Source organism: Trichoplax adhaerens, genomic scaffold (assembly GCF_000150275.1).
Source record: "Trichoplax adhaerens TRIADscaffold_9 genomic scaffold, whole genome shotgun sequence".
Classification (NCBI taxonomy): domain Eukaryota; kingdom Metazoa; phylum Placozoa; class Uniplacotomia; order Trichoplacea; family Trichoplacidae; genus Trichoplax; species Trichoplax adhaerens.
In genome coordinates this window covers 100,886-120,847 of record NW_002060951.1, presented here as the reverse complement: position 1 = coordinate 120,847, position 19,962 = coordinate 100,886, and the positions used below count along the sequence as shown (strand labels likewise).

Sequence of the window (19,962 nt, the reverse complement as noted above, 5' to 3'; positions counted from 1 at the left end):
GTTTTTGCTACTTCAGTTCTAGTGGTGTCTGGGTAATTAAAAATTCTTACCGTATTTACTTGCTTCTAAACATCTGGGGTAGTATCATCTCACCAGCATATTATTATGGTAAAACAATTAATTACCTACCTTACCCTCATTACATTTATTGAATTGGCTCAACTCCGAATAAACAAATAACGAAATTTATGCTGAGTCAACCTCAGTTCATAAAGTTTAATTTTGGATGATACAAAGCACCGTTACCTATTTTCTGAATAAATTTACAGTACTAAGAGCTATAACAAGCTGTAATCTGCTGCGATTATAGCTATGATAGTAAAATTTCACAAATTATATTGCTTGAAAGGCTACCATTCTACTGTAAATTAATTAAGATATTATTCTGTACATTCTAGCCATCCAAAACTATTTTCTTCTCAATTAAGAAGCGTTATTCAGCATTCCGGAAGCATAAAGTACGCATATTAAGATTTATTAAGACAGCTTCTAGAGTCATAGCAAGCTAATACCATCATGTTGATTTGAGTCTCGATAGCTGCAGTTATACTCAAAAATTGTAGCGGATGAAAAATATTCCTTTACTCAGTTTATCTGCTAACATAGCAGCAATCCATGAGTCTAAATTTGCTGCTATCCAGATAAAAATTGATAAGGTATTTCACTTTTCGTTAATTGCACATATAACTAAGAAAATTAAATGAATATTTGATCGAAAGATTCGGTTATAGCCATGTGATATTCTGGTCATAAGGATGTTGAAAAGAAGGGCGATATGGTGTGTACTCGTAAGTATACGCGTTTAAACTGCTATAACGAGCTAGAACAAAACAGGAATTCTTCACCACTCATCAAAACTTTGGCAAGTTCTTAACTAGTCAACTACGAAAATCATATTGTAAAGCTGCCACTATGGCTATTTTTATTACATTTCTACAAGGTTGTGATAATAACTAACTATAAAAAGTTCAAGGAGAATATGATATTACGTTAATATTGCATGTTTAATAACATTTTAACATGTCTGAATCATACTATACATTATCATTTTATAAATCTTATTTAAAAAATTGAACCGTTACAATATATTCGTACATCGTTGTTACCGTAGCTGATATTAGCAATGGTTATTTTATCATTTATAGAATTTGTAGAGAAAGCAGTTTCAGTCTGAGTTTAGTTTCCCATAACAAATTAGCTCTTCTATCAAGTAGATTCTATAAATTAAATTTTGTATTAACTGATATGTCATAATAATATCTAAAATTTAACACTACGCATCATCCTTTAAAGATTTCTGTCATAGTTATACAAAGATCCTAAATTGGCGATTACGCCAGTTATACTTTATCCTAACAGTAAAAAATGCGGATAAAATGAAGAGACTTGCTATATTATTAACATGTTAAAATTTTTCTTGTTCAGAATTTATAGGAAGGCTTGATTGAGACTGAAGTAATTCCTTAATATCGCTCAGGCTTGTACGGATATTACTAAGTTCTTCCTTTAACTGCCTAATTTCTTCATCTTGGCGATCATCCCTACAAATATTTCATAGAATGTTATTATAAGTATCAACAATTAAGGGCGATTTTAAGATGATGACGCTACGATACCATCGATAGCAGCTTGAAAATTGCTCTGCAGTCATAAATTATTTGTACTAGTAGGGTAAATTTACCTTTCAAATTAACGGGTAAATATTCTACACAAAGCGATGCATTAAAAGAAAGTTTACAGCTATATATGCTTCCTAGAAGAATTGTAAAACTGCTGCTCCTTCATACGAATTACGATACAACGTAGTAACTATCAAAAAATACCGGAATTACGAACGGCGTTATTGCTGTTATACAGCAAATTCTTGATTGCTTTGTTACGAGAAGCCTATACATTAGCAACTGACTACTTAACCTGAAAAATGAACTAACGAATTGTTAGCGTACCTGTCAGCTTTGGTCAATTCAATAAAATCTAATGAGTCTCCTATAATATCACTCTGAATTTCTTTTTCAATGGAACCTAGGCAATGTTCTATACTTGTCATATCTCTAGTTGATTCTGATAAATAATAAATTGAATGGCATAAATGATTTTGAACTATCACGTTTAATCGTAATATTTGCCTTAGAATCAGAGCAGACATTGCCATATAGACGAATTTTATTTTATGTCGCTTTCACAGAGAAAAACTTACTAAGTGGTGCGGAAAAATTATTTCGCTTGCCTCCAATACGGACATCGATACACTTTCCAGTTATGGTCGCGTAAACTAGAGCCATTGGCAGGAGGAGAATACTGAATGGAGAGACAATCGGGCTACGATAAGTATACTCAAGAACTAAACCGGTCATTTGGCTAGCCCATAATAATTTGGCTTCTTCTTCTAGTTTGTCATAGCTCTTGCTGTTATCATAATAGAAATAATTCATAAAAGCATAATCAAAAACCCTTTAAAATGCGTAAAATCCTTTCAAGACAAATGCAATGCTATATAGTCAACCTTAAAAACCTTTACGAAATTAAATGACTTGAAGTATTGTAATATCACACTTACTTCATAATAGCAATTAATAGATTAAGAAGAAGAATAACAGCAATGACCAAATAGAAAGCCAGGAGAATGTTAACAGTAATTTCCACCGCCATACAGTTGTAAAAAGTATACGAAGTAGAGCTCGTTCCGTTTCCATAAACGCTGGAAAGCGGATTAGCGGATAAATTAAAATTTACTGGCGCATCCGATGGACATTTTACGTACTTTACTGTAGATTATAAATGTAGGTGAAAAATATAGTGAAATTTTAGCTTAAAAGTTGTGTATGAGCAATTTATTGTAAAACAATATTCAATAAAATATCTTATTATGATTAACGCTATTGTCTTACGTGTTTCATCAACGGATAATTCACCAAAGAGGGCATAAAATGGCTTGAGAAGTATATCTGACAGTGCTTGTGTTGGTTTACTTCCATTAGGATACAAGATAGCATGAGATGCTATACCGTATGATATCAAGAAAACAAAGAGGATGGTAAAGAAAGAGAATAGATCCCATAGCTAGCCAAATATCATCCAATTCATCGCGTAATTAATGAAAAAAGTAAATGGACATTGATTAGCTTGTGTGCTTTAAATTTTAATGAAGAATAGAGATTAGCGAGACTGTATAAATTATAATATTACGTTAATATTACATACTAATTCCCAAATCATGATCAATTTTGGTCCATGTTTACGATTAGGTGATAGAATTTGTAAAATTCTTATACAAATCACTACAAAATTGACGCAGTAAAGCATCCTACTAATCTCCACTGTTGTATATTGTATTCGCATATTAATGCACACTATGAATATGACTAGCATTAGATGAGATAGAATATCCCAGAAGCTCCACTTTAATTTATTTTTCCATCGATTCTATAAATTAAATATGTAAAGTTATTAGCAATTTTTAGCAATAGGAGAATTTCATTTACGACATTGGCAGATTGCAGTAAAATCTAGTATTAGCGATAGATTTACAATCAACAGGAACAATTTTTTACTGTATATTGTTACTTTTCCGCCTTATCTTATCCAAAGAATAACTATTAGAAACACTTATTGGTTAGTAATACAGCTTATAGACTTTAATAGAAATGTACTCACCATTAGAATGTCCTCAATGTAACTCCCTATTAACCAAGCAGCGATAACTATTTCAAATGGAGATAGCCGATCATAAAAGTATCTAATGAGGAATACCGCGTAGGTAACCGTGAAGCCCACATAAACCAACTATATGTATCAAAATACAATAGGGAATTAATAATTCAGTAGATACCGGTAAATTCTTGACTACAGTATGCTAATTCATTACTTCAGCTTTATAATATAACCAAATTGCAAGTACGTAGGTCATCGATAAGCATTAAATTGCAACATTTCGATACATTTTGAACTTTCGTATAAACTTACGAAGGTTAAGCGAAATTTAACCAAAGGTGTATCATAAAGCTCGTAGAGTCTAGATAGCAGCCTACGGTCAACTGACTGATAAGGACCCCTAGCTATTTTCCAATATCTAAATAAATATTAATTACAAAAAAAATAAAATAAAGGTATATATTAGTGGGAGGCTAACACTTACATGAAATTATCTACAACTGTCGATTAAGAAATAATTATAGCTAGTGCTTATCAATTTAATCGTAAGACAAGTACGGTATTTCATGAACTATTTGAAAGTTACTAACCGATTTTGGTCATTGAAGATATACCAGGAGGCAAGAGGTATTGGCAGCATACAACTTGTTAGAAGCTGTAGAAAATTTATGAAACAAAACAGAGAGAGATATTACATCTAATAGGTGAGGTGAGCTTACATTTGCATACATACAGTATATATAGTTCAATATACATTTGAATTATTATATATTATTCTAAAAGTTGAGTTATTATAATAAAATAATATAGAAAAGGTAGTTAGCTCTCGCTGATTTCGTATGATATAGATAGAACTAATCCAAAAGTAACGATAATTTCCCAATGCAAAATATATTTATAAATAAATTTATACATGTATTTGCAACATAAATGGACATACCACCGAATTTGGTATATCAATGTCGATATTGCGACCCCAGGCTGCCTCAAGGGCATTAATATAACCGTCACTTTGTATGATTTCTGGCATATTATGCAAGGCAATGATAGAAAACGTAGATACTTTGCCCCATTCCACAACCTCTTGCAGCATCATGAAGCGACATTTACGGCGATCGCGATAATGTACCTTATTAGCAATTTCACAGGCAAGATCCATAAATTTACTAAGAAAGAAAATTTCCATACATCACATAAGAGTGTACAATAACTTAAATACGACTATATAATAATTTTTCAGCTTTTCTGCATAGGAAATAATAGCTTCAAAAACTTTAAATACTATCACAATTACAAATTAAACGTAAGTAAATATTTCAAGTTTATTTTACAAATAGTGGTGTTTTATTTTTATAAGTACTGAGTTGGATAGCCTATAATGATTGAGAAGCCTATAAGGGCGTTAGAACATTAGTGATTTCCCTACTTTGCATAAGACTGATACATTTCTTTTTCTTCTTGATTATATGTTTCATCTGCTTGATTGCTTAAAATTTTGTATGCAACTAGCGCTGCGGACGTAGGATGCCTAAGTCTTTTCCATATCAGTAATGCTATCCGAAGTCGTAAAGAAAATAAGGCCCATATGAACAAATCTCGGAATGGCTCCTGCACATGTACGTCGTCCATGTCACTCATTACATTGGCTTTAGATTCTATTTCGTCGTATGGATTTGCATAGCCGTACCCCATAGTCTTTTCAACCATTTGGCCAGCTTCAGTTAAACTTCCTACCTAAATAATCATACGGTGGCGCTTTTTAATATTCTATGAAATTTTTAGGTGCTAAAGGATACTTAATATGAACTCTATATCTTTTAGTTGGAACTTAGGCTAGTTATGTGAATTATAAATTTTATCATTCCTAAATACAATATGTCCAATACTACCCTAACGATTAGCATTATTCATTTAGAACGCTAAAATTACAGGGTTAACTACCTGCATAGCCTTATTTTTCGATCTCGAGAACTATCATCGATAAAACAAGAATTAATAAATTAATAGCGGAATAAAGTAATAACGCATTTTGACCGACGTATTCATACTACCTTGATATCTTATTTTATTAAATAAATATATCGATTTAATTGCAGTATCATTGAAGCAGCGAAGTAAATTATGGCTAATAATTGATTTTTTTCTTACCCTGTACATATTATCCAACGCATTTACAGTTAAACTTTGGGAAAGTTCATCTTCACCTTTTTCAAATATCCAATCCAAAGCGGATAATATTTCCTGCGTTGGTTTCATTGCTTCCCACTCTAGAGCTCTGTTAAAAATATCCGCGTAGCTCATGAAATTACTATTGGCAAGAAGCAATGTGACTTGTCCTGAGCCTTTCAAAAATCCGCATTTAAGTAAATATTCGACAGAGATATTTTCTTTCTGATAATTCTCAATCTATCATAAAATAACGAATACTTTATTAAACCTTGCTATCTGTTATGTTTAATACAATATTATATGAATCAGAACATGTCGTAATTCGGATACAATTACAGTTGTAATAGAGCAACTTAATTTATTGAGTTAATTCTTGTTACTAAGTTGTAACCACTACTAACAGAAATAGCATCATGAAAATTTAAAAACTTACTGTAAAAATTAAATCCTGAGTTAGCTTTTCATCATCAACATTGCTCCAAAATAATCTTACTCTATACTCATCATTTAGCGTCTTACTGTTCACTATTTTTTTCAAAAAGCAACGAAAACATCATTAGTTATTAATTTTTTATTCTAAATCAAATGAAGTTAGCCACGGCTAGATCATTTTATACACTTGTGCTATAACTATGGCTTTAGCAAGATGACTTTTATGGTTCGGCCATATTCTGCTGGCCTAACTGTAACATACCTGATTTAACAAATTCGAAAATTTTGTCATTAAAAGCCTCGCCATGTCTACTTTCATGAATATAAACCTATTAAAAAATGATAGACATTGAACTTAAATATGTGCGTGTTTTCGAAATATAACGAGGAGATGAGTAACCAAGTGCATTATGAATCCTGTTTCAGTTTAATGGTTCTAACAACCATTAAGCTAATAAATGTGTGAAATAGACGTACATGGTTACGTTTGCTGCCAATATTGTATATGATTTGACTTAATCTATCCAAGTTAACGTTTTGAATCTGCCAGGAAGGATCGTATCTTGAGGCTTCTATAGATACTTGCGCTAAATAGTATTTAAGAAAAGCGATACTACTTAAATCTTAACGGGAGATACAGTAGCAGGCTTATTTTCGTTTCAGCACGTCTACTTTACATAATTACCACTTCTATCCAACATTTGTAAATAATTTTGCAAGAAAGCATCTACAGCATATCGAGAGTTAAGGAAACCTTACTTAAGATCGGATCTTCCTTCCAAAAGATTCGTTAAAATATCTGCTGCACCCCTTGTGCCAGCAATAATCATGACTGGATAGCCAGCGTTAATGACACAATCGACGTATTCCAAATCATCGAAATCGCCTCCTACCAAAAAGTACATTCTCAAAATATCACCTGAAATTAAAAAAATTTTAAACATTCTATTACACTTAGCTTCATATTTTTTATTCTATCATCAAGTGTAGTGATAATCAATGAAGCTGAATTGGAAAATTATTTAATACGTAATTATTATGCGTACATATACATACTCATTGAAGCGCTAGATGTACAAATCTGTCTCTCTAATCGTAATCGGAGGCTATAAACATCACTAGTTTTATTTCCATCCAACAAATAGTAATAATCATGGTAGGGTGATAATGTATTGGTGTCTTCAGTCATAGGAATATCATAAATGGAAGCTCCTGTGTGATCGCTATCCTGGTACAATATTATAAAGCAGAAGTATTCAGCATGACCACATCAATTAAAGAAGCTACACTGATTGATTTATCGCTATAAGGACAACTTTCATTTAAGATCAAAATTTTATTCATGGCTACCTCAACTAAAGTAGAAAACCGACTCCATAATTGAGGATTATTTTGACTCATCCCGACGATGACAGCACTTTTACGGTTTGAATAGTCACTTGCTCTATTCTTATAAAGTCCTTCGCAGGCAATTCGAATAACAGATGATGCTCTACATGATGTTACAAGATAACATTGCATCTTGGACCTTAAGTTGAAGAGGGTCTTCGATAATGCAAAATACTGCCGAGCACAGTTATGCTCTTTGGATGCACCTATAATAGAAAACATGGCCTGTTTCGGTACTGTAGAAGTTCCCATATCCAAACTCATTTCATCGGCAATTATCTGAAGTTCATCGTTATTTTGGTGAATTCTGCAGTGCTATCAAAATTAGAAATGCTTTATCAAATATATTGTGGTGATAACATATATAACACTTTAACTTATAGAATTAACACTGAAGCTTGGAAAAGTAAACAATGTTATTGCAATAAGTATTATTCTACAGATCAGATTAAGAAACTGTATTACGATTTTAAAATGTTTGTTAAGGTCAAGAATATATTCTTGACGACGATAATGAAAGTGAAATAAGCATTAAGGCCATATTTCTACATCAATTTACCAATCCTTTGGAAATGATACGACCACATTTACGAAATTGAATTTTTTTCCACTTCCTACAGGAGGTACTGTTAAGTTCATTAAGCTCTTGGCTCGCACTTTCCTTGATTGATAGCTTAGTCATCATTCAATTGCCCTTCAAATTCGATTTCTTCTCCTTTAAGATACAATTAAGTTATGATTACGAAATTTTTGTAAAACCATAAACAGTGTACAATAAGATTTAAAACACCACACTATAAGCGCCATAAATGTAGTGTAACAGTTTTACAGTGCAATAAAATCTTCTAGGAAAGTATCGTAGTTGGATATTTGTCGTGATATTATAGAACTGAGCACGGGTTGTAGTCTAATTAATAATCTAAATATCGTATTTTAGCACTACTTGCGTATTTCAGGCTGCAAGTCGCCAAGTCACCGTAAAGATCTATAGGATAAGATAAATAGTAAATTACTCATATCTCTTGGTTTTAAAGGCATGGGTTTTTGCGATAGGATATCGAACATTGAAGTTGTAAAAATTACTCATATAAATCTATTACCAAAAAGTCTGTCTTCACTCGACCATTTTATAAACATAAGCAAATCGTAATGTGGTAAGGTTATAATAAAATTAATAAATTACAGATGCATTTTTCGAATAATACACTGTAACTTGTAAGTTATATCAAATCTGAAATATAAACTCTTATCAAAATAATGATATTTACTTAATCAAAAATAAGTAAATGCAATAACGATTGGTGCTAGCTACTAAGAGTTACAGTAAGTACATTGAAGACATTTTGTCATCGAAAACGGATCCTTTATTGATTATTCTACTGCTTGATAGTTTAGCTAGTTCTACTGGCATTAACATGTATTGATTAACCGTCACCGTGAAGTCAAGAGAAAACAATTATCAACAATTAAAAAACATATTTAACGGCTGAAAAGAGCAAAAGTGATTATTTATTAGGATACAGTGACCTTAATTTCAATGGATAAGTATAAATGGACGAAACAAAGATAACGCTGTTTCGCTTTTTATTTGTATTAGTTACTGTAATGTTTTATAAATCTATATTTGATTTTGCATGCTTCATTATAGCTAATTTACTAAATTCTGATTTAAATGTAAGATTAAGGAAGCCGATTTTAATCACAATATTCTTTGATATTAATTTTTTTAGCATTGTAACGATGTTAAATACTACTTCCTTTGTAGATCCTTGTATTCTACTTGCAGCTGTGTTTACCGAAGAGAATAATTAGATGCATACCAACTTCATCAAGTGAATGTGTATAATTTAAATTAAAAGATCAAAAACTAGCATGATATAGTTAGCGGCCTTAAAACTAAATCTAATCACGATATTAACACCTATAAAGAGTTTTATCTTCGGAAAGTGTCTTGACAGTTTTTGTCCTTTAAGAATGTGCTATCATATGCCTATAACTAATTTATTGGTCTATTACTATCTTGCAGTCATCCTATTTTATTTCCTTATGATTAGAAAGCGGAGCCTATTTCAAGCTAGCACTGAATTCAAAGAGCAAATTAAGTTACTTTGAAAGGTAATTTCCTGTCATGTATTCGGATTACAATCCATTCTTCCGAGTCATACTTACAAGATATTCATTTACCAAACTAGAATACGACACCAATTCGTACTTGAATATTTTACAAGAATAATCGTGAACGCTTACTACCATTGATGACTAACATCAGTAATGATTACGCTAGTATTGTTTAATCAACCATAATAATACTACTGTTTAATCTTATATCAAGAATAAGAAGTAAGTGTATTTCAAGCCAGAACTGAATTTAAAACAGCAAACTAAGTTATTTAAAACGTAATTTTCTGTCATGTATTGGGATTACAATCAATTTTTTCCGTCTTATTTAGAAGATATTCATTTGCCAAATGATTAAAGTAACAACATCCATTCGTGTTTGAACTTTTTACAGAGATCACCCTATACATTTGCTGCAGTACAATTGATGACTATCATCAGTATTATAAGTAAGCACTCAATCTTTCATCATCAGCTTCATGGCACATCTCTACATCTAACTTCAATTCTAGTACTCTATTCCCCTAATTTTTAAATAGCAAAATTGCTTATCATTTAAACTTACTCGTAGATTCTTCTATCTTTTATTAATCTCTGTTCAAAGTAATCCAATTCATTTAGGAGTGAAACTCATTGGTTTTCAATCATCTTACTAACAATAAATGGACAGCAGGGAGAACATGGTTATGAAGTACTTTGTAGATCAAGGTAGATTTTGGGTGTAGTCTATTGTATCAATTTCCGTGGCAAACTGAATTATTTGACGTCATCAACAAACAATAATAAAACATGAGTAAATTAACTGGATAAGCCAATCAGCAATATCTAATCATTTTTTTCCTGTTGGCGCCGTAGATGCTCAGGTGTTTACTAAGATCGAAGGAAATTTAACTGATTCGAAGATCTGAAAATGATTTCTACATGCATTAGCGCAGTCTTGATCGGAGATTATTACTTTCATTTCTATATCCATTCGTAAGAAGTCGCAGATAATTGATCCAGATATTATTGATTTGCTAAGCTTTTATTGCTAAAGCATGAATTAGTTTGATCTTGGATACTCTGATCCTATATTACAGTACGGTATTATCTGGTAAGGATTAGACTATCCGTTATCTCCAATGGAACGTTTAATTATCTTTGCACCAGTATCATATACTCAATTAATACTCGTACGAACATATAAAAGAAGATGTGAAATCAAGTGGAAGTTAAGCATATGCACTCGGTCGTTTGTGAACTATACCGCAAATATAATTAAGTATTAGACTGAATTAGAGTAAAGAATAGCTATATACATTACCAGGGTACTTTCACGTTATTTCTAGCCGTAGCACTACGGTAGCAGTGTGTGGCTAGTGTGAAACTCATTTTAGAATATTCCTTCTGAAGATCACCGGATACGTAACAAGAAAGGCAATTATTGTCCGCCTGTCTGTAATTTAAATGATAGCCAATGATGTTAGTATCAAGTAAATTCTCAGTAGTTGCTCTACCCATGGACTAGGATAGAGTCAGATACTGTATATGCTTAAATTTCACTTAATACTTTATCCAACAGATTTTGAACTATGAACGAATTTTCAGCCTGGAGAATCGGCTGTAATGGTTACGTGATCTTAATAACAGCAAGCTCTTTTAAATGACTCTATCACACGCCTGGATCACTACACTCATATAAAGCTATGGACCAGAATCGGATATAGATTTTAAATTTTTATATCCCTTACAGGGTTGCTCCATTAACCACAGAGCCAATCTACTCTAATGCCAATCACGGACCACTAGAAATTACTACAATAGTAAATTGTAGTAATTTCTAGTAATAATTTTTAGTAATCCATTAGCCAACATACTGTACCAATACAGTACCCGCACTTCATTGCACTCTGCACACAGCAGTACAAATATCATATTACACCAGGTACCTTTGTCAGTTTTATCGAATAGTATAAGAAGTTAGACTTTATACAAGGAAAAAACTAGTCTATTTTAGTATATTGCATTAAAATCGTCTCCGTATTTCAACCCATTATATAGAAGATCAGATAGGCCAATCAAAACTGACCAATATTACATAATATGCTATTTTACTACTATTTTATTGAGATCAAGAATAAACGTTCATCACCATGGCAACAGCATCATCCAGTAGTATTATAAATGAGATCTATGAAGCTTTTTAAAATAGAGGTAATTTAAATCATTCTAATACTTATAACATGGCTGCTACTATCGACAGTGACTCTGATAGTAACGAATATATTCGATTTCATAACTTGGAATTTCGATCGTCTGGTTACGATGTTTCCGATGCCGTGGTATGCATTATGATAGTTGTAGATAATATTAAATTAGCTCACTGTAGATTTCATGTCAATCTTATTGTAAAAGAATTGAAACTATCTAGCTATTAATTCTATTACGTATAGCTTAAGTAATAGCGTGATTATATATATTTTCGATGATCAACCATGTACCTTATTTAAACGTCATCATTTCTAATGCACATAAGGCAGCAAGTTGTAGTGCTAACTCTTTAATAGCGTACGTTACATAATTCTATCGGATGTTTAAGAGCTATAACACTCATTTGTATTCCTTCTATCCTTACAAAAGTATTGTAAAATACGAGATGAAATCGACGCTCGCTATTTGCTTAAAGGAATACGTAAAGCAACTTCCTACTTTACAAAACCTCAATTAATTGTATCAATCCTGGGTGGAACAGATAGACTGGAAACGTTAATTCAACGAGAAGCAATATGTAGAACCGTTAATCGATTAACTAAAATGGCTAGATGCTATTTGATTACTAGTGGTATCAATTCAGGTGTTGTTAGATCCATTGCCGAGGAGATTAAAAGTCGTGAATCTGCCGATTTCGGCTTAGATATACCTTTACTAGGCGTATGCACCTATAAAGATGTTGGAAAGCATGAATTGTGGTCTAAAATAAAGGTAAATTATGTATTAATATTATTTAAAAGATGCTCTTATTATATGATTGTTACTATCCAAAAAAATAATTGAACAATTCGTTGTCCCACTGGTACTTACAGTTAAGAAAATGAGTCAAAATTTACAAAAATGTTACTAATAAGTTTGTTTATGATGCTAAGTCATCTATATGAAACGAAAGTAAATGAAACAACAGTTCAAAAGTTATGTGATCGTTATACCACGATAATGACTTACAAATTTCAACACTTTTTAATTGTGTACGTCAAACTAGGATCAAGATACATTGATCTATGATATTAGCGTTGGAGACGAAGCCAACCATAATGACTTAAATGCATTTCATGACTGTTTCATATTGGTGGATAATAGTTATGAAGGGGATTATCATAATGAAGTCCAATTACGGTGTTCATTAGAGCATGAAATTAGGAATATGGGCAAAGACAAACTGTTACTTGGTACTAGTACAACGAGCAAGGATGATGATATGTCAGGTTAATATTTATTCCAATTAAAGGATATAAAATTACATAAATACGTACCTACAATACTTGATTATTAAAACTTCTAATATTAAAAAACTATACTATGTATGCCAAATCTAAATAATAATGAAAGCTTACTAAGATTAAAGTACCGTTAGTTATCAATATATTAAAGTTACATAAATAATGTTGATATGGTAAGACATGCTATAAAAAATTCGTAATAGAAAACAATTTAAACGATTCAGAATAACACTGACTTGTAATTAATTATACAATTCATTGGTAACTAATTCTGCTTATATTTGCTTATAACTTTACAGGCGACTTTATACCTGCTGTATATTTGTTAGTTGGTGGTGATCTTAGAGCTTTAGAAATGGCATCTATAGCACTTCATAAAGGATATCCTGTCTTTGTAATTAAGGACACTGGTGGTTCAGCGAAACTTCTTACCAACCTGATAGAAAATCAAGAGGATAGGTAATACCTTTGCAAATGCGCTTTTAGGAAATCATGGAAAATATTTTATTCGTTCATTCGATTAGGAATGGCTAAATCCTTTATTGAAGTTAATTTGTCTCAAATATTAAAATTTATAACTATTGACAGCTCACCAGAACAGATAGCCGCAACATTTATGGATATCTTCGCTTTTAAGAAAAAGAAACATCAAAATATTGTATTGAGATACGTTGATATGTTACAGAAAACAATTGCATTACGAGACCAGGTCAGTAACTGATCCACTTTCCTCAAAAATTTATCTTACTATATAAATTGTTAAGAAATTTCTGTTATTTATTGTACTAGGTTAAAATTATCGGAATCCATGCGGCTAAAGGATTTGTAGAAGAAATCTTTGAAATGCTACTGAAAGGTAACATGACATTTCATAATTAGTAATAACTTGAAATTTAATTATTTGCATGGTATACTGTCAATAAATACAGGAAATAGTTATAAGGGAAGTATTAATCATAACTTTTATTGTGAAATAGTGCATGGTACCGAAATTGATATCGAATACAAACTCAGATTTTTATGGGGAAAAATAGATACTAGAAAACTAAGTGAAGATATAATAAATTTGGTAAGAAATTAATTCTGATATAGATACGATTATATACGTCTATCAAGCATTGCTAAGCCTTAACATTAAAGATAATCGTAACTATTTATTGTTAATGATAAAATGGCTAATTTACGATTTTATGTATAATAGATTTAAATTTGTTTACTCGTAATTTACGAAAGGAACTACTTGTATATTCGATGATAATGATTCTATACTAATTGCTCTCTACATTTTGCGTCTTTATGATCAGGTCAGCAAAAGAAAATCTCATCGGATGTCCCTTGATTACTTGATTAAGTGCGCGTACATTAAAGGTCTAAAGGATGTTATTTACACACTAATACGAAATGGTACTCTAAGCTATATTGAAGCATTAGATAGGGCTATCACATATGAAATCGCTCGAGGTTCAGTAGAAACTATTGGTGTCGTTGATTTTTTACTGGATAACGCTGGGTCGAAAATAAAACATTTTGTCAACCTAGATAGAATTAAACTAATGTACAAGGTAAACAAATAAAATTTATCAATACTGTATTTTAAGATGGCATATTCGATGAAAATAGAGCGCCACATACTAAAATGATAAAACAACTACTATAGATTGATTATCTAATTACTAAAGAAAGAATCATATTCCTATAGCATCAAAGCAACACGGAAGACTTGACAATGACGGAGGCTGGTAGCCTGTTAGCAAAGATTATGGATTTCGGTTATAAAAATCCATACGAAGAAGTAGCAACTTACACTTCAGTTGAGGAATTTTCAAATGCAGGAAAAGACTCATTAGACCCATTCCGCAATCTCTTCTTGTGGGCTATATTAACCGGCAAATTAGAACTTTCTTTCCTCTTTTGGAAGAGAATTAAAACGCCGTTAATTGCTGCATTAGTTGGTTATAAAGTATTACACTATTATAGTAAAGACGACAAACGTACTAACCCGCCTGCAGATCATTGTCTAGAATTGGCTGAGTAAGTTAAAATCTTGTTCATTTCGAAATATAGCAATACCGGTATACTTAACCAATTCAAACGAATTATTACAAATCGATTAAAATATTAATACATACATTAAATTTACTAAAATATATAGTTTGTTACAATGATATACTAATTCATAACATATCTATTAAAATTTTTTAGAAAATATAGAAGACTGGCGTACCAAATGGTTAATGAGGCTTACAACAGTGATGTTGGTGGTACAATTTATATGCTACTTCGAGAATTACCTGATTGGGGTGGTGTATCATGTTTTTCTGTAATTATGTTGACCAAGGGCTTAAATGAGTTTATTTCACATGATTCCTACGTTGTATCTCTACGATGCATTTGGAGCGGCGATTTATTAATTGCCGAGAAACAAGGTTCTACACCAACCAGTCTTGTAAGTAAAACGTAGAATTATCAATAGCTCGTATGTAATCATGTATACAGCTGAGGCTCATCTAGTCCATTTAAACGCAATTTCGAGCATTTTCATCCTAATGCTAGAGACTCACATGATAAAATCGTGCATTAGATATGGCTGACATATTTATCATAAGTTATCTCAATGAGTTACGTGTATATTTCCATCATTTCTTTGTCTATATCTTAAATGATATTTTAGGATTATATTCTTATAGAGTATGTATGTCATTTCTTATATTTTAGGTTATTCTAGCAACGATCTTTCCTATACCTTTTCTACTTATCCTACAGCAATTATTTCAAACAGTTTACTGCAACTTTTACATTATGAAAGACATAAATCTACGGCCATCTAATGCAATACAACCTCATGATTTAGAAACTGGAATAGTTAAACCTACTTCTTGTTCGAACACTTGCGGAACTTTTGTTAGAATTAGCCGATTTTATTACATTCCTAAAGTAAAATACTTCCTAAATTCGGTAGGTTTATAGCATAATTAATATCGTAAAATATGCCTAATTTTAAACTATGTTTAGGTTTACTTTTTAACATGTTTAATACCCTTTGTCCCTTTAATCTTGTTGCATGACATTCAGATATTTTATCTGATATTTCTGGCTTTGTATGGCGCCTTTATTACACTTTTTTTCGGCAATGTAACTTCTCCGATAGAGATTGCAACTGCCATTTGGGTTTTAGCCTTAGCAGTCGAGGAGATTAGTCAGGTAAATTACTTTTTACTTTCAAAATGTGGTCTATATTTTGTGTAGCCTTTATGAAAATAATTCATATTTTCATATTTTAATTCATTAGATTATGTGGGAACCCACCTGGACAATCTGTGGTAAAATCCGCTTATGGTTAATGGATGTCTGGAACGCATTGGATTTTATGGCCATCATTATATTTGCTACAGCATTTATTATGCATTTCTTCACGATATTAGTTGAAGCTAGTCGGATACTATATTGCGTTGACCTGATCATCTTCAGCATTCGTTTACTGCAAGTAATATCTCCTTCGAAAAATCATGGACCGAAATTAATTATGATTCGTAAATTGGTAAATTAACGAAATTAATGTTTGCCAGTAAACTGCTATTAAAAATATCCTAATTTTTAATTTCTGTTTTAATATCTATTTATATCTGTATAATCAGTTAGGAGATTTGATTTCATTTCTGGTCATACTCTTCGTCTTTTTGGTGGCGTTTGGTATCGCTAGTCATGCTATACTCTATCCTAATCGCATTTCGGGCAAAAGTGCAGTTGTTTCAATCTTACTAATTCCATATTGGCGAATTTTTGGCGATTTGAATATAGACAGTACAGGTAAATGCGCTACTATGTTGATAAAATTTCGAATGTCTTAGACATAATCGTATGTTTCTGAAAAGGATGTAAGCTATTGTAACCTTAACATCATAAATTGGCTTATAAAGTCTTTTGTAATTATGAAATTTTTACTTCATAACATCACTATAGAAAATATTATCAAATGCGCAACCACTAATACCTCAAATGCTACAGTTGCTGGAATAACATACTCTTACTACAACTGCCTTGCAGTAGAGATAGTTGTGAATGCTCTCCTAATCATTTATCTCTTGATTGCCATCATTCTCCTTCTTAATTTGTTGATTGCAATCTTAAAGTAAGTAGATATCGGGCTTTATCTGAAAATTAACTTCTAGAGTGCTGATTAATATTAAAAATTACCTTGCATCGCCTACTTTGGTGAATTTGTTTGATTTATGAAATATAAATGATATATAGTAAAAGATACGACGAACTGGACGGCGATGCTAAGAAATTATGGGCTCAGCAATTCACAGCCCTTGTTAGAGAATACGTCTTCCGAACGCCTTTTATACCACCGCTCAATCTAATACAAACAGTAGTCTCCGTTATTTCTCATATCGTTAGTCTGCGCTTGAAATCACTACTTCAAAGTGTTAGCGATGAAGATTTTGCAAAATCTTTGAGTAAGTCGCTATTATATTCTACCGTACATGAAAGATACTTGTATGATATATCTACTATATAGGAAAGCACGTATTTTCTATACAATCTACATATTTATCTGTAATATATTTTTACAAGCTAATAAAATAGCTGATTTCAATTACATCATCTTTTCAATCATAATCTTTCCTGTAAATAGAATTGCCTGATATTAGCAACATCAACATTCCTTACGACGCTCTTCCGGATATTGAAGAAGATTTAAAGAAAGAATTAATTGCGAACAACGCTGAATTTGGGCAGAAAGATAAACTTAAGAGGTATGCATTCTTAGTATGCTTGACACGTGAACATTTGTTTACGTTTTTTGATTACTTTCCAAAGAGCTTATGCATTAGTAGCTAAAATATTAAAATAACATGAATGTCGCTAAGCAAATGTCGATTTTTCATAAAAAATAATATATGGTGTATCTTATATACTAAAATATATGTGTCATTTTTATTTATAGGCTGCAACGATTTTGGAAAGGAGACAATAACGATAGCCGTTATTTAATCAAACAGCAAAGTCGCTTAGCAGCTGATAGGTAAAGTTCGCTGCAATTTGTTTTTAATATAATGGCTAGAATAGGGTATATCATATCTCATCAGATTTGGAGCTATAATATTTGTATCTGCTGCATTGCGAACCAAATAACGATGAAAATTTTTCGTGCAAAAACATCAAGAATGAACCATATTTGTCAATACTAATAAATTTCCCGTTCAATTGTTGTAATAGCATAATAGTAAATGAAAATATGTTAGATTTTTGGCCAGCTTGTTCAATTTTCAAAATTACCAATTATTTAATTGCTGAAGGATGATATACTTTAATGAATGTCTTAGAAAATCATAGCGGATTTATTCCAATCCTCTGAATCTTATATACTAAATCTAGCTCTAAAGCTATAGTCGATACAAAGCAAAAAAGCTCTAAATTTTTTAGTAAACTCACTTCAAATTGAATTATATTTACTTAGATTTGAGAAACAGAATAAAGATGTAACAAAATTGAAAGGAGATATGAAAAACCTACGAAATGATATGACAGAAGTGAAAAGATTAATGTATAATGTATGTAATAAAATTGAACGGGCACAACTGCCAAGGCAATCAACTTTGGCGGAACAAGATCGTATTAATTACCGACCCGAAACCTATAAAAGAAAATAGAACATTCTTAATCTGGAAATATTAGCTAATCTCTCACATATAAATGCAACATTAACTATTTTTTACTATATTCGTATGTGTATTGTATAGATTTATTGTCTGTTGTACATCATATGGCGTACGTACTAATTTCTAACAGTAAATATAGAATGTCCTTAGGTATAACTTTATTATATGAGCGATTTATAGAACAAATTTTAATCTATGACTGTTTATCTAAGTCTTTCTAGTATCAAAATTTTAATTATTATAATGTAGGGTAAACAGTAATTATTGTAACATATAATTAACCATATCGCATCCTGACTCCTATTCACTAATTATTAGCAACAATACGAAGATGATAATCTAATCGTATGGTTAGGTAGTATGTTAGATATAATGTCTCAGATGACGAAATATTTTATTATAACTGATATTTATTTATGAAATTGAATTCATGATTTACTCGTACATTTACTTTATATGGTGTAACTGAATTATCATATTGCTGATAGCGAAATAATTTATTTTAACTAACATTTATTTGAGAAACTAAATCTATGACCTACTCGTATATATATATTATACGCTATAACTGAATTATAACATCTTTTATGGCGAAATAATTATTTCAACATTTATTCGTGGAATTAAATCCAAAATTTACATCTAATAGATTATCTGAATTATAAATACAGCAAATTTACTTGCTAAGCAACATCCATTATAAATTTTATTAGCATAGCAAAGTAGTTAATCCATGGTTAATCATTGTAATCATCAAGCTCATAATTTACAAATAACTGTATTATAAACTTAGTATCACGGTAGTGAATCTACCGCGATGAATGATAACTTACTTAATTTAGACATGTATACGTATCACGTTAAGATAGTTATTAATTTGGATATGTGCATGAATTATTTGATGACTTAATATAGCCGATACAAACCTGTTCCTAATGCAGGTTAAATTATACTAAATATGGTATATGAATTGTCAATGGCAAATTCAATATAAATCCTGTTAATTATAAGCTAGGGCAAACATAAAGTTAATCTATAGTAATATTACAAATTCATTGGATTAG

At 31.3% G+C, this 19,962-nt stretch overlaps 2 protein-coding genes across 2 annotated transcripts; one reads left to right on the top strand and one right to left on the bottom strand.

Moving 5' to 3' along the window:
* Positions 1-1,405: 1,405 nt before the first annotated feature.
* TRIADDRAFT_58798 (uncharacterized protein) lies at positions 1,406-7,905 on the bottom strand (the record flags this gene model as incomplete). Its single annotated transcript, XM_002114823.1, has 18 exons — positions 1,406-1,541; positions 1,947-2,061; positions 2,198-2,406; positions 2,558-2,765; positions 2,889-3,060; positions 3,655-3,783; positions 3,964-4,069; positions 4,242-4,306; positions 4,592-4,817; positions 5,078-5,385; positions 5,593-5,622; positions 5,800-6,057; positions 6,254-6,345; positions 6,515-6,581; positions 6,730-6,772; positions 7,012-7,171; positions 7,309-7,480; positions 7,603-7,905. The coding sequence occupies 18 exons, from the start codon at positions 7,903-7,905 to the stop codon at positions 1,406-1,408; spliced, it is 2,799 nt and encodes a 932-aa protein (XP_002114859.1).
* Positions 7,906-11,981: 4,076 nt separating this feature from the next.
* On the top strand, positions 11,982-18,889 carry TRIADDRAFT_58797 (uncharacterized protein; the record flags this gene model as incomplete). Its single annotated transcript, XM_002115015.1, has 19 exons — positions 11,982-12,080; positions 12,379-12,720; positions 12,995-13,217; positions 13,532-13,691; positions 13,821-13,941; positions 14,022-14,088; positions 14,162-14,301; positions 14,537-14,794; positions 14,932-15,263; positions 15,435-15,678; positions 15,996-16,187; positions 16,245-16,433; positions 16,522-16,770; positions 16,868-17,039; positions 17,193-17,361; positions 17,484-17,692; positions 17,872-17,992; positions 18,184-18,261; positions 18,697-18,889. 19 exons carry the CDS (start codon positions 11,982-11,984, stop codon positions 18,887-18,889), a joined length of 3,558 nt encoding a protein of 1,185 aa, XP_002115051.1.
* Between the last annotated feature and the right edge of the window lie 1,073 nt (positions 18,890-19,962).